This window comes from Zea mays, chromosome 2 (genome assembly GCF_902167145.1).
Source record: "Zea mays cultivar B73 chromosome 2, Zm-B73-REFERENCE-NAM-5.0, whole genome shotgun sequence".
NCBI classification, from domain to species: Eukaryota; Viridiplantae; Streptophyta; class Magnoliopsida; order Poales; family Poaceae; genus Zea; species Zea mays.
Window position 1 is genome coordinate 180123493 of NC_050097.1, and position 16546 is coordinate 180140038.

Here is a 16546-nt window from a genome sequence, read left to right on the forward strand (position 1 = left end):
ATGTATTCCTTTGTAGAAGAAAAACTGAGCCCCTACTGATTTTTCTCCAGTCCTTATCCCTTTCACTGGATATTTCCTGGCATCTTGTTCACACCACCGCACAGGCCTCTCGTTGATTTTTTTAAGCCAAATCGCAAGCCGTGCTTCTTGTGTGGCTCAACGCGGGGGACAGGAAAAATCCCACCGCTGATTTCCTCCTCCTCCTTATCCCTCTCGCGCAGCTTCTTCATCCACACGTGGGAAGAAGAAAATCCTGCCGCCGAGATTTTTTCCGGCCGCCGTCGTCATCCAGATGCCGCTCAAGCCGTCGCTGTTCCTCGCCGTTATCCGCTCAGCCGGCCGAATACAAATCCAGCAGCCCGGCTGTTCCTCCCTGAAGATTTTCCCCCATGGCGCCCTCACCCCTGTTCCTCCTAGCGTCCGGGCTCTGCTCGTCCTCGGCCATGGCGGACGCCGTCGCCATTTTTCCCCTTGGTGCTCACCGGTCGAGTCCCAGCCCCAGCGCCGTGAAACTCCCTGCGCCCCCGTCCTCTTCCCCAGTCGCGAGCTCCTTTTCTCTTCTCCATGGCGCGCCCAAGCTCCCTCTGCTTTCTTATCCTCTTTCCAGCGCGCGTAGGCTTCCTCTGGGATTCTTTGTTTGCCGACTTAATCTTCCAGCCGAGCGCAGTGCTTCTTCCTCCTCAGCCGTCGCCCAAGTCTTCTTCTTCTACGCGCACAGGGTTCTCCTCTGCGCATCCTCTGACTCTCCCAGCGCCGTGGCTTCTCTGAGTTCGTCGCTGGAAACGCACCGTCCTCTGCTCGTTCGGTGCCCCTCTCTCCAAGCTTCCATGGCGCCTTGGAGCCCCAGCTCGGCCGACGGCCGGGAGGACGCGCTGGGTCTCCCTCTGCTCGGTCGTCTCCCTCCTCCCGCTCCAGCTCCCCTGTGTGCCGTGGATCTCGCGCCCCTGCCCAAGTCCGGCTGCCTGCGCGCTCCTTCTTCCTTTTCCCCTGTCAGCCGCATCTCCTTCGGGCGTTCCGCGGTATACTGGCTCACGCAGATGCTCGATGCCCAATCCCTGCGTCGCGTCCATTCTCTGCTCTTCCTGTTCGCCGGCAGAAGCTCCCAGCCGAGCGTTCCTTCTCTTCGCCGCGCGCCCAGCCGTCGAAGCTCCCTGCCATCGTCGTTTTCGGCCCTGCCGTTGGTACAACATCGTTTGCTGTTGCTAGTTGATGCAACGTTGCCGTCCTTCGACGCCGCGCCGTGAGCAGCGACTTCGTCGATCCGTCATTTTGACAGGGTACTTGCGCTGCTCTCCTGTGTATGTGATGATTGGAAAAGGAGTCCCAGCTGATGAAGGATTAAGGAACGAAAGCTTTAGTACACCCCGCCTGCCAGCTGATCGTCGTACATCCTGAACCAGGGTTTAATCATTTTCTTTGTGAAGTTCGAGCCGATTATAATTTTGGAAGGAGATTGGTGCTGAAGTCGAAGCTAGCAGCCCCTTTATTCTTCGTCGTCAACCCACGCCGCGTCGCGACATGCCCGTCGATCCCGACGATCTATCTGCCAGATGCGTGCCACTTGTGTTGAGCTCCAAAGCCCCTGTCGAGCTCTTCCCCTGAAAGCCGCCTTCGAGCACAATCCCTGTCATGTGTTTGATGGGAAGTCTGAACCAATGTTCATCGTCGATCTACGATTATCAAATCATTCTGGTCATAGTAAGTCGATGAGTTATTCAGAATAGTTCAATTGTTGAATAAATTAATGTGCTAGTGTGATACTAGTTGCTCGATAAATTACGCGAGTCACGGAACTCTCGTCGACTTCGCGGTTCTTGCGATTATCGAGCCAGGTTCTATTATAGCGAGTTATTTCGCTATTCCGGACAATTAGCTGAATTAGTGTACCGAGTAGAATATTAGTAGGCCAATATTTTAATCCCTTGTAAAGATGTAGTATAAATTATAAAGCAAGAGATAAGGTTAGCATTTAATTAATTAGCTGGTGAGTTGTGTAGGTTAATTGTATTTCATGTGTATAGTTTGTTGTTCGTGATGTTTGCGTTAGCTTCGAGAAGCGTAATCGTTACGCGTAGTCGTATATTAATAACTAGTGTTTCCGTACAAAATTGTACAACGCCTCGCCACTAGGTGTTTAATTCGCTATCGCATAGCACTATTTAGGTTTGTAATATTCATGTTTATATGCATTCATATGCATAATGCATTTCATTCAGGTACGTTAATTAATCACGTGATACGGAAGACGATCCAAGTCGACCCCAAGCGCGGGATAATCCGCAGGATAAAGCTGATGGACCAACCTGAAGATGGACAATGGAGCGAGTATCGGAATAAAGGCTGATCGTCAAGTGGACGTCATCTAACAACACTAACCTAGTGTTACTCAGGCAAGCCCCGGTGCATTTGCCACCTTCCTTGATGTTTTTAAAATCTTTCTCACTTGATTGCTGCATTAGGTGATAGCAGTTGATTGATAAAACCATTCCTGCATTACCTTCCTTGAACTTGATTACCTTCCTTGATCACCCGTTTTACAAAAAGATTTTGATGCTTAGTCTTGCTTTAGAAAACAAAATGTTTTGTTTTTACAAAATATGATATGGCAAAGGTGGGTGGGATGTTTTCGAAAATAAAACTTGATGGTGAATCCATCACGGCCGTGATGGATTCAACATCGGAAAAGATGTACCTCTGCCAGGTACCAAGTTTTTGGGTTGAAAAGATTAAGCTGAGACCGGGCGGGTGACTTGCACGAGAAGAGAGTCTCGGTGTAGTGTCTCCGTCTGAGTCGATTAAGGACCTTGTCGATGTAGGCCTGCTGACCGAGGACCCTTTAACTGGTCACATGCCTCGTCATGGGTAAGCTTTGCCTCGGGCGGACTAAGGCCAGAATAAGATAACACGAAATGGGCGTGGAGCGGTGGCGAGAGTAGCGTGTACCCTCCGTGGCAAGAGGCTGGACGGTGGTGTATCTGTGCTCTCGGTTTGCGTGAACCTGATCTGGTCTTAAGAACCCCGGTGGCGGGTTGACATATGCAAGGGTTAAGTGCTACATATGTCGTGTGATTGGAGATCCTCAGCTGAGTATAATCGATTCGGATCGCCGTACCTTCGCGGTTATGAAGACTTGGTCACTGACTTACACGTAGCATTCCACTAAAGATGATGGGTTTTTGTTAAGAAATTGGCTAGTGCAGGACCAGTGATTGAACTAGGGTAGAAAGAACTCTAGTCACAGGTAATTCTACTTAACTTGACAAATAAAACTGGATTTCTAAGGATCCACTTTAGTAAGCATTTCTGCAAAACAGAGTCTTTGATTATTGAAAAGCCTTACCTTGACTCCCTTAAGCCAGCATACCCTTGAGAGTCTTTTCTTTAGTCGGGTAAGTCTTGCTGAGTAATTCCATACTCAGGGTTTTATTCCCTATTGTTTTTCAGGTTCTAACTTTGTGCTGTTGTTGATGGTGTTAAGTGCCGGTGGGCTCGGCCTTCTTATAAGTCTAAGTAACCCTTCTATACTTCTTATTGAGGATGATCCCTTGAGCTAGCATATATTTCAAACTTATACTTTTGTAATCACTCCGATAAACTAATGTAAAATTTTTGTAACCTGTAAAATTTGGTAGTAAGATTTCCGCTGCAACAATATTGGTGTGTGTGATTTGTGTTATTTAATCCCGCGGTTCTGGTTGTAAGTGGTTTATCCGATGTCCTTGGGGCAATCGGACGGATCCTGTTAAGTTATTTAGTGCACATGCATAGCTGTCTGAGGTCTTTGAGACAAGGACAGGTGCATGTGGGCCCAATAACTTGGGAGGTTCTGCCACAGACTGGTATCGGAGCAGGATTAAGTATATACGGTCACATACGTATTTTCAAAACAAAAGTTTTGGTTTTGAAAAACCTATTTTCAACTAAACACATTGTTTGGCTTTGAAAAAACAGTTTTGAAAACTATAATGCTAGCGACATCCTCTATTAAGCCCTAAGTTAAGGACTATCAGGTGGCTTAGTTGAAAACCATAACCCACAACCGGGTGGGTATTGCATACATGTGTATTGTTATTTTTGAGGCCATTCAGTTTTGAATGGATCGACGCTCAGGTAAGGTGAGTTGTGAGAGCATGACCGAACAACCGTCGGTCTAGGGGAGTGTTTAAAAGTGGCGTCCGATTATATACATGTTTTACATATGTATATATGAAGACTGCGATGTGGAGTAATTACTTTTCCGGGAATTCAGTACCCCATGGATGTATGGGTATACAGACATGGGAATACTGAGAATTGTAATGTACCTGTAACGACGCACCTACACTCAGGTAAGAAGGTGAGTTACCATAATGAGTTGCCCTATGGTTAAAGTGTGGCAACGACGCCTATGCGTGGCTCGGCGCTTAATGAAGAGCTGGCCTCCATATAGCAATATATGGAGTATAAACTATTATAAACTGTCATGTGTGACTCGCATCATTGGGAATTGGGCTGTGATGGAATTTTCTGCAGGTACACTAACCTCGAAAACGTATGTGTAGTTGACGACTAGCAAAATACCATGAGAGTCGTAAGTATGCCACCGATATAGAACGTTATTGCCACATTATGTTGGCAAAAATCAGTGAGGACGTATAGGACGAGCATGCATCCTGATTGTTGCATCATGTTTGTCACCTATACACCCAAAATGCTTCTCTCATCCTTATTCTAGTAACCATTGATTGTAGATAATATGGTGTAATGCTGAATTATGAACTTCGATAAAATAGTTGTCCTCCGTTCCTTAGGTATTATGTTTAGATGCTATATGTTTGCTCTTGTGCTTGATGTGTCGATAGAAGGTTAGTGACTTGTTTGCCTAAACCCAAAATTAGGCCATGTTCTTATCTGGTAAACCTAGACCCAAATTTGAATTTACCATTATCCCTCCTTGACTAAAATCATGTAAATGAATGCTTAGATAATTTCCTTTGTTGTACGTAAAGTGTACCCAAGTTTAAAACAAGGATCTCAAGTCATGTCTCCTTCCAAAACCATTCCCTTGTTCCGTTGGTGCAAGCTGATATCCCTAATTCCATTTTGCCTCTTCTTGAGGATCATGTCGTTATTTTATCAACCCAACCCAGAAAAGACAGGTTTGATCATTTTCTTGAATTTGATGCCTTTGGTTTCCCCATATCTATCGAAGGCATACCAACTTAATTTGATGATTGTTTTCCCTCCGTATCTAATCAGATACTAATTCTTGACCTTGTAATCTCTATGATGGGCATAGAAATATGCCTAGGGCTGAATTAACAGTCTCCCATCATACTCCCTCACCACCCAGTTTAGGTTATGGCCATGTCGTATTCATTTCATCGGGCCATAATCTATTTAGCTCTCTACTTGTAACCATTCTTACAGGTGGAGTCTCTTTTGAATATTGTCATCCAGACTCAGTCTATTTGTGTCGTGCGAGATTTGTTATTGGTTACGTCTGATAATGGTGTTGTGACTAAAACTGATGGTGCCGCGACGAAACCGAGGGCCTCCTGTGGATGCATACACATGGTTGCGCTACTCAGCACGCGCTGGTATCACGGTTAGTAGTTATAATCCATTATGAGACTATATCAATGTGTTATCTTGGCACAAATTATTCTTACCACGTGAGATTCATTATTGGTGCCAGTTCGGTAATGGTGTCACGATTAATGACTTATGGTGCCGCAGCGAAACTGAGAGCCCCTTGTGAATGTACACGCAAGGTTATGCTGCTTGGCGCATGCTGATATCGAGGTCTCTAGTCATGATCCATTGTGGAACTACACTGATATGTTATCTTCCGTAAACTACTTCCTTGAAATAATTTCTGTGTTGTTTGTCAAAGTGATCAAGCAACATCTATCATCTTTATTGGATCAAAAGGGCATACCACTTTCGTGTGTGGTCTCTTTTCTTTGATCTTGATAGTGATTACTTATACAAGTTCCCTTTACATCCTTTGTGTAAAGGTGGAACATTGGAGCTTTTTAGTGTTGGAAGACATCTGATTAGCTCTAAAATAGAGATTGATTTTCCCTATAGCTGAAATGCGGGAGTTTGTCCAGTTGTTCTCTTATTTAACCCATATATTTCCAGACCAAGTCGGTTCATCTCGCATGAAGAAACAGATGAACAACATGACCAAATGGATTTCTACCCAAATGCATGACCTTTTGCTCGCAAATGGGAACTCTCAACCATTGGCTTACCGATGGTATTGAGAGGACTTGCTCAATGTCAAAAGTAGTTCAACAAGTTGGTGTTACTAACTTGTAACTGCCCAATGAACGAAGGTTGAGTTTAGAGATCATTTCATCAAGTTGCCTAAACTCACTTTGGTTCAACCCACCCTAAAGAAAGTATTTGCAAGAATCAAGTTAGGTCGGCCTGTAACCACCTAGTCATCACTCTAGTCATGCCTCGATTGCCTCACGTGTGCTTTTCCAACATGTGTGATCAAGTCAAGCCATGATTAGTACTGGATAAAATAGATTGGTTGCAAAGTCCGCATCTACAGATCCCTCCGCTGGTGATTTTCTCGAATCTATATCACCTTTCATGGACTTGGATTCTCTGGCTAACACGAGTTAACTGTGATGTATTCGACATTCACACCCATCTCGGGTGCTATGAACTTACCGTGACCGCTTGTTGGTAAACCTCTTTCTGTGTGTTTTACCCAAGAGGTTGCATCTGGTTCTGTTTGGGTAAAATCGCGTATTTGTCGCCTGCTCAACAGGCTCAGATAGTACAGTGTCATCAGAAAAAGCAAATTGCACACATGGAACCTTATGTGTTCCTCTTGCAACATCGCCTCTATTGTTGGATATCTCTAATTAGCCTAAGGCGATACATGTTATGTCCACTAGAGAAACGACATTCTGAGACACCCGCCTTTGCTTGGTACCGTCTTATGATTTTCGCTGATATGGACGTGGGTTATATGCTTCTCTACTCTTGAAAGTCTTTCGCTCCGAATCTCGGGACGAGATTCTTTTAAGGGGGGAGGGCTGTAACACCCCAGGTGTTTATATTCCGCTCGACAACGAGTACGGATGCAAGCATGTAATCAGTGGATAAAACGGATGCCAAAATTTTAATCCTTTTCACTTATCGCGATTTTTATATCGCATCTGTTCCGTCTGTCGTGAGCGCGACATCGTTTTTATTTTTATCTATCCGGACTCTTCCTTAATCTTCGTAATGTTCGGAATTCCGAAAATCGGTGCGTCCGATGAGTATTTAAAATTCATCGCTCGCGCGAATACAAAATTCGGAAGCTTTACCCACTCGGACGATTTTATCCCGAGACAATTAAATAGAACCCGACGACTAAGTTTCTGGTGAAAAATAAAGTAGTTCCCTTTTTGTCATCCGTAATATCACATCTACGGATGTTTAATTAAATTGTTCTTTAGTCGAATATTTAGGTAGCAGTAAAATTCGTTTAAGTTCAACTAAATCGAATGTCTATTAAAACATCGAATCTGATATCGTTTAGTTTGATCCGTTAACAGCAGACTGTTTAAATAAAATGAATCCGAACTAAATAAAACCAAAACAATGATTAGCCGAATTAGTTTCCTATTCCAAAATCCGAGAGAATAATATTGTATCCGGACAGTATTTTGATCCTATCTATTGCATCGTGCTTAGATCCGAGTCCCTAAATCCGGATATGTATGTATTCCTTTGTAGAAGAAAAACTGAGCCCCTGCTGATTTTTCTCCAGTCCTTATCCCTTTCACTAGATATTTCCTGGCATCTTGTTCACACCACCGCACAGGCCTCTCGTTGATTTTTTAAGCCAAATCGCAAGCCGTGCTTCTTGTGTGGCTCAACGCGGGGGACAGGAAAAATCCCACCGCTGATTTCCTCCTCCTCCTTATCCCTCTCGCGCAACTTCTTCATCCACACGTGGGAAGAAGAAAATCCTGCCGCCGAGATTTTTTCCGGCCGCTGTCGTCATCCAGATGCCGCTCAAGCCGCCGCTGTTCCTCGCCGTTATCCGCTCAGCCGGCCGAATACAAATCCAGCAGCCCGGCCGTTCCTCCCTGAAGATTTTCCCCCATGGCGCCCTCACCCCTGTTCCTCCTAGCGTCCGGGCTCTGCTCGTCCTCGGCCATGGCGGACGCCGTCGCCATTTTTCCCCTTGGTGCTCACCGGTCGAGTCCCAGCCCCAGCGCCGTGAAACTCCCTGCGCCCCCGTCCTCTTCCCCAGTCGCGAGCTCCTTTTCTCTTCTCCATGGCGCGCCCAAGCTCCCTCTGCTTTCTTATCCTCTTTCCAGCGCGCGTAGGCTTCCTCTGGGATTTTTTGTTTGCCGACTTAATCTTCCAGCCGAGCGCAGTGCTTCTTCCTCCTCAGCCGTCGCCCAAGTCTTCTTCTTCTACGCGCACAGGGTTCTCCTCTGCGCATCCTCTGACTCTCCCAGCGCCGTGGCTTCTCTGAGTTCGTCGCTGGAAACGCACCGTCCTCTGCTCGTTCGGTGCCCCTCTCTCCAAGCTTCCATGGCGCCTTGGAGCCCCAGCTCGGCCGACGGCCGGGAGGACGCGCTGGGTCTCCCTCTGCTCGGTCGTCTCCCTCCTCCCGCTCCAGCTCCCCTGTGTGCCGTGGATCTCGCGCCCCTGCCCAAGTCCGGCTGCCTGCGCGCTCCTTCTTCCTTTTCCCCTGTCATCCGCATCTCCTTCGGGCGTTCCGCGGTATACTGGCTCACGCAGATGCTCGATGCCCAATCCCTGCGTCGCGTCCATCCTCTGCTCTTCCTGTTCGCCGGCAGAAGCTCCCAGCCGAGCGTTCCTTCTCTTCGCCGCGCGCCCAGCCGTCGAAGCTCCCTGCCATCGTCGTTTTCGGCCCTGCCGTTGGTACAACATCGTTTGCTGTTGCTAGTTGATGCAACGTTGCCGTCCTTCGACGCCGCGCCGTGAGCAGCGACTTCGTCAATCCGTCATTTTGACAGGGTACTTGCGCTGCTCTCCTGTGTATGTGATGATTGGAAAAGGAGTCCCAGCTGATGAAGGATTAAGGAACCAAAGCTCTAGTACACCCCGCCTGCCAGCTGATCGTCGTACATCCTGAACCAGGGTTTAATCATTTTCTTTGTGAAGTTCGAGCCGATTATAATTTTGGAAGGAGATTGGTGCTGAAGTCGAAGCTAGCAGCCCCTTTATTCTTCGTCGTCAACCCACGCCGCGTCGCGACATGCCCGTCGATCCCGACGATCTATCTGCCAGATGCGTGTCACTTGTGTTGAGCTCCAAAGCCCCTGTCGAGCTCTTCCCCTGAAAGCCGCCTTCGAGCACAATCCCTGTCATGTGTTCGATGGGAAGTCTGAACCAATGCTCATCGTCGATCTACGATTATCAAATCATTCTGGTCATGGTAAGTCGATGAGTTATTCAGAATAGTTCAATTGTTGAATAAATTAATGTGCTAGTGTGATACTCACTAGTTGCTCGATAAATTACGCGAGTCACGGAACTCTCGTCGACTTCGCGGTTCTTGCGATTATCGAGCCAGGTTCTATTATAGCGATTTATTTCGCTATTCCGGACAATTAGCTGAATTAGTGTACCGAGTAGAATATTAGTAGGCCAATATTTTAATCCCTTATAAAGATGTAGTATAAATTATAAAGCAAGAGATAAGGTTAGCATTTAATTAATTAGCTGGTGAGTTGTGTAGGTTAATTGTATTTCATGTGTATAGTTTGTTGTTCGTGATGTTTGCGTTAGCTTCGAGAAGCGTAATCGTTACGCGTAGTCGTATATTAATAACTAGTGTTTCCGTACAAAATTGTACAACGCCTCGCCACTAGGTGTTTAATTCGCTATCGCATAGCACTATTTAGGTTTGTAATATTCATGTTTATATGCATTCATATGCATAATGCATTTCATTCAGGTACGTTAATTAATCACGTGATACGGAAGACGATCCAAGTCGACCCCAAGCGCGGGATAATCCGCAGGATAAAGCTGATGGACCAACCTGAAGATGGACAATGGAGCGAGTATCAGAATAAAGGCTGATCGTCAAGTGGACGTCATCTAACAACACTAACCTAGTGTTACTCAGGCAAGCCCCGGTGCATTTGCCACCTTCCTTGATGTTTTTAAAATCTTTCTCACTTGATTGCTGCATTAGGTGATAGGAGTTGATTGATAAAACCATTCCTGCATTACCTTCCTTGAACTTGATTACCTTCCTTGATCACCCGTTTTACAAAAAGATTTTGATGCTTAGCCTTGCTTTAGAAAACAAAATGTTTTGTTTTTACAAAATATGATATGGCAAAGGTGGGTGGGATGTTTTCGAAAATAAAACTTGATGGTGAATCCATCACGGCCGTGATGGATTCAACATCGGAAAAGATGTACCTCTGCCAGGTACCAAGTTTTTGGGTTGAAAAGATTAAGCTGAGACCGGGCGGGTGACTTGCACGAGAAGAGAGTCTCGGTGTAGTGTCTCCGTCTGAGTCGATTAAGGACCTTGTCGATGTAGGCCTGCTGACCGAGGACCCTTTAACTGGTCACATGCCTCGTCATGGGTAAGCTTTGCCTCGGGCGGACTAAGGCCAGAATAAGATAACACGAAATGGGCGTGGAGCGGTGGCGAGAGTAGCGTGTACCCTCCGTGGCAAGAGGCTGGACGGTGGTGTATCTGTGCTCTCGGTTTGCGTGAACCTGATCTGGTCTTAAGAACCCCGGTGGCGGGTTGACATATGCAAGGGTTAAGTGCTACATATGTCGTGTGATTGGAGATCCTCAGCTGAGTATAATCGATTCGGATCGCCGTACCTTCGCGGTTATGAAGACTTGGTCACTGACTTACACGTAGCATTCCACTAAAGATGATGGGTTTTTGTTAAGAAATTGGCTAGTGCAGGACCAGTGATTGAACTAGGGTAGAAAGAACTCTAGTCACAGGTAATTCTACTTAACTTGACAAATAAAACTGGATTTCTAAGGATCCACTTTAGTAAGCATTTCTGCAAAACAGAGTCTTTGATTATTGAAAAGCCTTACCTTGACTCCCTTAAGCCAGCATACCCTTGAGAGTCTTTTCTTTAGTCGGGTAAGTCTTGCTGAGTAATTCCATACTCAGGGTTTTATTCCCTGTTGTTTTTCAGGTTCTAACTTTGTGCTGTTGTTGATGGTGTTAAGTGCCGGTGGGCTCGGCCTTCTTATAAGTCTAAGTAACCCTTCTATACTTCTTATTGAGGATGATCCCTTGAGCTAGCATATATTTCAAACTTACACTTTTGTAATCACTCCGATAAACTAATGTAAAATTTTTGTAACCTGTAAAATTTGGTAGTAAGATTTCCGCTGCAACAATATTAGTGTGTGTGATTTGTGTTACTTAATCCCGCGGTTCTGGTTGTAAGTGGTTTATCCGATGTCCTTGGGGCAATCGGACGGATCCTGTTAAGTTATTTAGTGCACATGCATAGCTGTCTGAGGTCTTTGAGACAAGGACAGGTGCATGTGGGCCCAATAACTTGGGAGGTTCTGCCACAACAGTGAACCCCAGACATCGGCCTCGCGGCGGATGAACAACGACTTGGCAGTGCTCAGATCCGTCAGATCCTGAGGAAAGGGAAGCAGGGCGTCACAAAGAATGCCTTGATCACGTGAAAGGTATGCCTGAAATCCTTACCTGGAGGATCCTGGGAACGTTCCTAGAAAGGACCTCCATGGTCGACCGAAGCGACCCCATCGCTGCCTCGGCACACTCACGGAGCTCGTCCCGAGACTGCTCCTCCCGCTCATCGTCAAGAACGAAGAGGGGTTTCGAGGCACCACGGGTCCAGAACCGGAGCGCCTGCCCACGCCGCTCATTGAGATCGCGCCGCGCGAGGACGAGGTCGCCGCTCCCCGGGACGGGTCGCGGTTCTGCGCCCCTCTCCTCCAAGGCATCGGCACCCCCTGCAGTCGGTGCATCTGGTACCTCCTCGGCTAAGGGGGCAGGCTTCCGATCACCGGCCTCGAGTAGCGGTGCCTCAGCCATCTCAGCATCGGCGGTGACGGGTGGCTCCACGGCCAGAACGGCAACAGCCTGGGCAGAAGCTGGTGCCGGTGCCGGCAACACGTCAGGTGGGCTCAAGGCCGCGGCCGCGCCAGTAGTCTCCCTCGGCACGACGGCCGCCTCGACGGAGGGGTCAGCCTAGGGAGCTCGCCCCACGGTAACTCGTGCCACCTGAGCTCTCTGCTTGGGGGCATCTTGTGTGGAGGCCAGCCGGCCGACGTGGCCCGGTGCGACACCGGCTGCAGAAGCCGGCGCCATCTTAAGGACCTTCCGGGGAGCCAGACTGGTCGAACCGTGCCTCCGTTTGCTGGAAGGAAAAGGAAAAGCAGGATTAGGACACATGAAGAAGGAGTCGGGACAAAGGTATCCTCAGATACTTACCCACTCCGGACCAAGGCCAATTGTGCCTGCGAGGAGGCCCCTCGCGCCTCAGTCCCCGCGGGCACTGCCGAGGTTTGCCCCGCTGCCGGCTTCGGCACCATCCCCACCTCGGGCGCCCGGGGCACCGAAGGGACGGTCCGCCCAGGCGCAGTCACGACAACCTGAGGATCAACCTCCTGTGCGGCCGGCACGGGCAACGGCTCTTGGGGAACAGGCGGGTCGGCCTGACTCCCTAGGGTCACCTCAGCTACCTCGGCCAAGGGGTCAAGTACCCCCTCAGCCTGCCCCTGTTCTTCGGACCGGGACCCTGATGTCCTAGCCCCAGATACCGACGGCACCAGCCCACTCGGGGGCTGGCTCGACGACCCCTGGCCCAGCCTCAGATCCGGGCTGAGGCCAAGGCGGGCCGCCATGTCGTCGTCTTTGTCATCATCATCGTCATCGTCGTCGTCAGGCGTCTCCGGCGACGGCTCCCTCGGGAGCCCGTCCCTCTCCTGCCTCCGACGGTGCCTCTCCAAGGCGTCCCGAGCCCGCATCCGCTCGCGAGCCCGAGCCTTTTTCGCGTCCTTCTTCTCCTTCTTCTTCTCCGCAGCGACCCTTCGCGCGGCTCGGTCCACCGCGTCCTCCAGGACCGGTGGCAGGGAAGGCTTGTGACACCCCAACTCCTGGAGACGGACGGAAATCTCGACTGTGAGAACCAAGGGCAATCTGACACAAGAAAGAAGAAGGAGCGGACACTCACCAGGGATATGCACCCGCGCTCGGGACGCATCAAGGGCTGGGTAAGGGCGCCGGTGTCCAGCCTCCCTACCGTGCCAGCTACCCGCCTGTGGAGGTCATCAGCGGAGAGGGGGACCAAGGACATCTGCGAACCCTCCAAGTCGACCCCCGGCATCATCTCCGAAAGCAGCAACCGCCGCTCTAGCAAGGGAAGCACCCTCCGGCGATGGATGGCAGCGACCACCCCCGCGACGGTAAGCCCCACGTCTCGTAGCTTTTGCAGGGCCTCTAGAAGGGGCTGGAGATTCTTCTGTTTCTCGTGCGTAGCCCCATAGCGCCAGTTGCTGCTAGCGGCAGTCACCACTCGTTGAGAAAACGACGGGAGCCTCCCATCGTCATTCTGGAGGTAAAACCACCGGCGCTGCCACCCCTTGTTCGAAGACACAAGGATGGCGAGGATGTACTATTGCGCGCGCGCCTGCCTCAACTGGAGGATGCAGCCACCGGCCCGCACCGCCATGCGGACCCTCCTTTCCCCGTCGTCAAGGCAAAAGGCTCCATAGAGAAGAGATGGGTCCACAGATCCCAGTGGGGGTCAATCCCCAAAAATCCTTCGCAAACCACCGCGAAGATGGCCGCTTGCGCGATGGAGTTGGGGTTGAGATTGTGCAGCTCCACCCCGTAGTAATGCAGGAGCGCCCGCATGAAACGGCTTGCTGGCACTCCGAACCCCCACTCATGGAAGGAGACAAAACTCAGCACATACCCCGCCGGCGGGGTCGGGGCGGCCCCGCTCGGAGGGACCATCCACTCCGGCTGCGGGTCACCAGAGAGGGGACGGAGCAAGCCATCGGCGACAAGGGCCTCCAGATCGTCCACCGTTACGGTGGAGAAAGGCCACGGGTCGCGCGGCGGAACGACGGTTACCCGGTCTGCCATCGCCAAGCGAAGGGGGTGGCGGCGGAGCGGACAAGGTGCGTGGTTTTCTTTCTCTGGCTATTCCCTTGCGTTGCGGAAACCAAAGCAGGAGGCGAGCAGCAGAGTAAAGAACCACCACCGGCCCCCCTTCCGGATATATAAAGGCCCGGGCAAGACCCGTTTAACGCTTCGCCTGAACCCGCTGCGAAATTCAGATTCGAAGACGAAACGCCCGTTCCACGAACGGCTCGCGCAACGGCGGCCCCGCGAACCACTCGTCCCGTCGCATTAACTCCGCGGCAGGGCAGGCGACACCTTTGGCAGGCGAAGCAGGCGATGCTTCACCTCCGCCATGATGACCGCGTCAAAAAAGGTGCGCCACATCGTTCAATTTCGTATCCTTTTCCTCTTCCCCTTTCTCTCTCTTGCTACAGGGACCGGGAAAGGGGATACTTCGAAAGGGATCCTTCTCTGCGAAGGAAGCGGGCCTCGAGCCCTCCTACTGATCAGAGGTTCGAAGGCTGGCCCCTCGGAAGGGTTCGACAGCCGCCTCAGAGCACTTGGGCTCCGTGCCCACTACTGGTCAGAGGTTCGAAGGTTGGCCCCTCGGAAGGGTTCGACAGCCGCCTCAGGCCACTCGGGCTCCACGCCCACTACTGATCAGGGGTTCGAAGGCTGGCCCCCCGAAGGGTTCGACAGCCGCCTCAGAACACGCAAAGCGAGGGATGACTCTGGGTACGTCCGATACATGCCTGAGGCTCGGGCTACGCTCCCGAGGTACCCTAGGACATTTCTGAGACCAGCAGGAGCGATTCTGTAATGGAATCCCATCAGAGGGGGCATCGAGCCCTCGGACCCTATCAAACGGGACCAGGTCCGGCAAATCACATGCAGGTACTTTTAAAGTGCGCCTCTGGGCCACTAGCCAACCCTTATCGAACGGGGCACGGGCGTCCACTCGGATCACCCGTTAGCAACTCACTGGAGACACCATGTTCGGCGCCCTCCGAGGGCAACATGGCGCTTTCCCCTCTCCTCCTTGCGGAAAGGCGATGAAGGGGTGTATGATAAAAGCCGAGTCAGTCCTTGACCGTCCTCTCGCTCTGTGTAGAGGCTCGGGGGCTCTCTCGCAAACTCGGCTCCGGCCAAACCGTTGACAGCGTCAACATACCAGCCCAAGGACTCAGAACCTGACCATGCACCCGGGCTACGATCAGATCGCATGAGGGAAAAACCAGACCGGCCGAGGCATCACGAAAGGCACTAAGACCTCGGAGGAGTCAAACCACTCCTCCGAGGCCTTGGGGGCTACACCCGGCGGGTGCGCTCGCGCGCACCCACCGGAACAAAATGTAACCGAGAAAGGCCGGTCCCCTTGCAAAAAGTGCGACAAAGCCTCCAAGCGAGTACGAACACTCCCTTTGAGGCTCGGGGGCTACTGTCGGGGACCATAATTAGGGGTACCCCCAAGACTCCTAAACTCGGCTAGTAACCACCATCAACACAAGCTGCAAAGGCCTGATGGGCGCAATACAGGTCAAAGCTCCGTCCACTCAAGGGACACGATCTCGCCTCGCCCGAGCCCAGCCTTGGACAGGAACAGTAGACCCAGGCGGATTCACGCCTCGCCCGAGGGCCTCCTCAAGCGACGGGTGCACCTTCGACTAGCCCAAGGCCCAGCTCGGGCGAGCTTCGCAGTGAAGCAACCTTGGCCAGATCGCCTCGCCAACCGACCGTATCGCAGGAGCATTCAATGCAAGTATCGTCTGACACCTTATCCTGACGCGTGTACCTAAGTCGGCAGGGCCGAACTGACCGCAGTCACTTCGCCCTTCCACTGACTGACCTGATAGGAAAACAGCGTCGCCTGCCCTGCTCCGACTGCTGTGCCACCCACCAGGGTGAGGCTGACAGACGCCGAGTCTAGCCTCAGGTGCCATAGGAAGCTCCACCTCGCTCGACCCCGGGGCTCGGCCCCCGCCTCGACCTCGGAAGACGGTCTCCGTCTCGCCCGACCCCAGGGCTCGGACTCAGCCTCGACCTCGGAAGACGGTCTCCGCCTCGCCCGACCCCAGGGCTCGGACTCAGCCTCGACCTCGGAGGACGGTCTCCGCCTCGCCCGACCCCAGGGCTCGGACGACCTCGGAGGACGGTCTCCGCCTCGCCCGACCCCAGGGCTCGAACTCAGCCTCGACCTCGGAGGAGTCACCGCCTCTCCCGACCTTGGGCTCGGACCGACCACGTTATAGGGGGTACATCATTACCCTACCCGGCTACCCCTAGCTAGCTCAGGCTACGGGGAACAAGACCGGCGTCCCATCTAGCTCGCTCCGGTAAACAAGTAATGATGGCACGCCGCGTGCTCCCATGACGACGGCGGTTCTCAGCCCCCTACGGAAGCAAGGAGACGTCAGCAAGGACCCGACAGCCCCGACAGCTGTGCTTCTACAGGGCTCAAGCACTCCTCCG

At 51.1% G+C, this 16546-nt stretch overlaps 2 protein-coding genes across 2 annotated transcripts; both read left to right on the forward strand.

Annotated features, from left to right (window-relative positions):
- Positions 1 to 375: 375 nt before the first annotated feature.
- Positions 376 to 1722, forward strand: LOC100384839 (uncharacterized). The gene has a single exon (NM_001177276.2). The coding sequence runs from the start codon at positions 390 to 392 to the stop codon at positions 1242 to 1244; it is 855 nt and encodes a 284-aa protein (NP_001170747.1). The 5' UTR covers positions 376 to 389; the 3' UTR covers positions 1245 to 1722.
- Positions 1723 to 2387: 665 nt separating this feature from the next.
- On the forward strand, positions 2388 to 11361 carry LOC103647366 (uncharacterized). Its single transcript, XM_008671911.4, has 2 exons — positions 2388 to 9409; positions 9932 to 11361. Exon 1 carries the CDS (start codon positions 8101 to 8103, stop codon positions 8953 to 8955), a length of 855 nt encoding a protein of 284 aa, XP_008670133.1. The 5' UTR covers positions 2388 to 8100; the 3' UTR covers positions 8956 to 9409; positions 9932 to 11361.
- The last annotated feature ends 5185 nt before the right edge of the window (positions 11362 to 16546 follow it).

Excerpts from the sequence above, each read along its gene's own strand:
- LOC100384839 (NM_001177276.2), top strand. The coding sequence starts at position 390 with ATGGCGCCCTCACCCCTGTTCCTCCTAGCGTCCGGGCTCTGCTCGTCC.
- LOC103647366 (XM_008671911.4), top strand. The coding sequence starts at position 8,101 with ATGGCGCCCTCACCCCTGTTCCTCCTAGCGTCCGGGCTCTGCTCGTCC.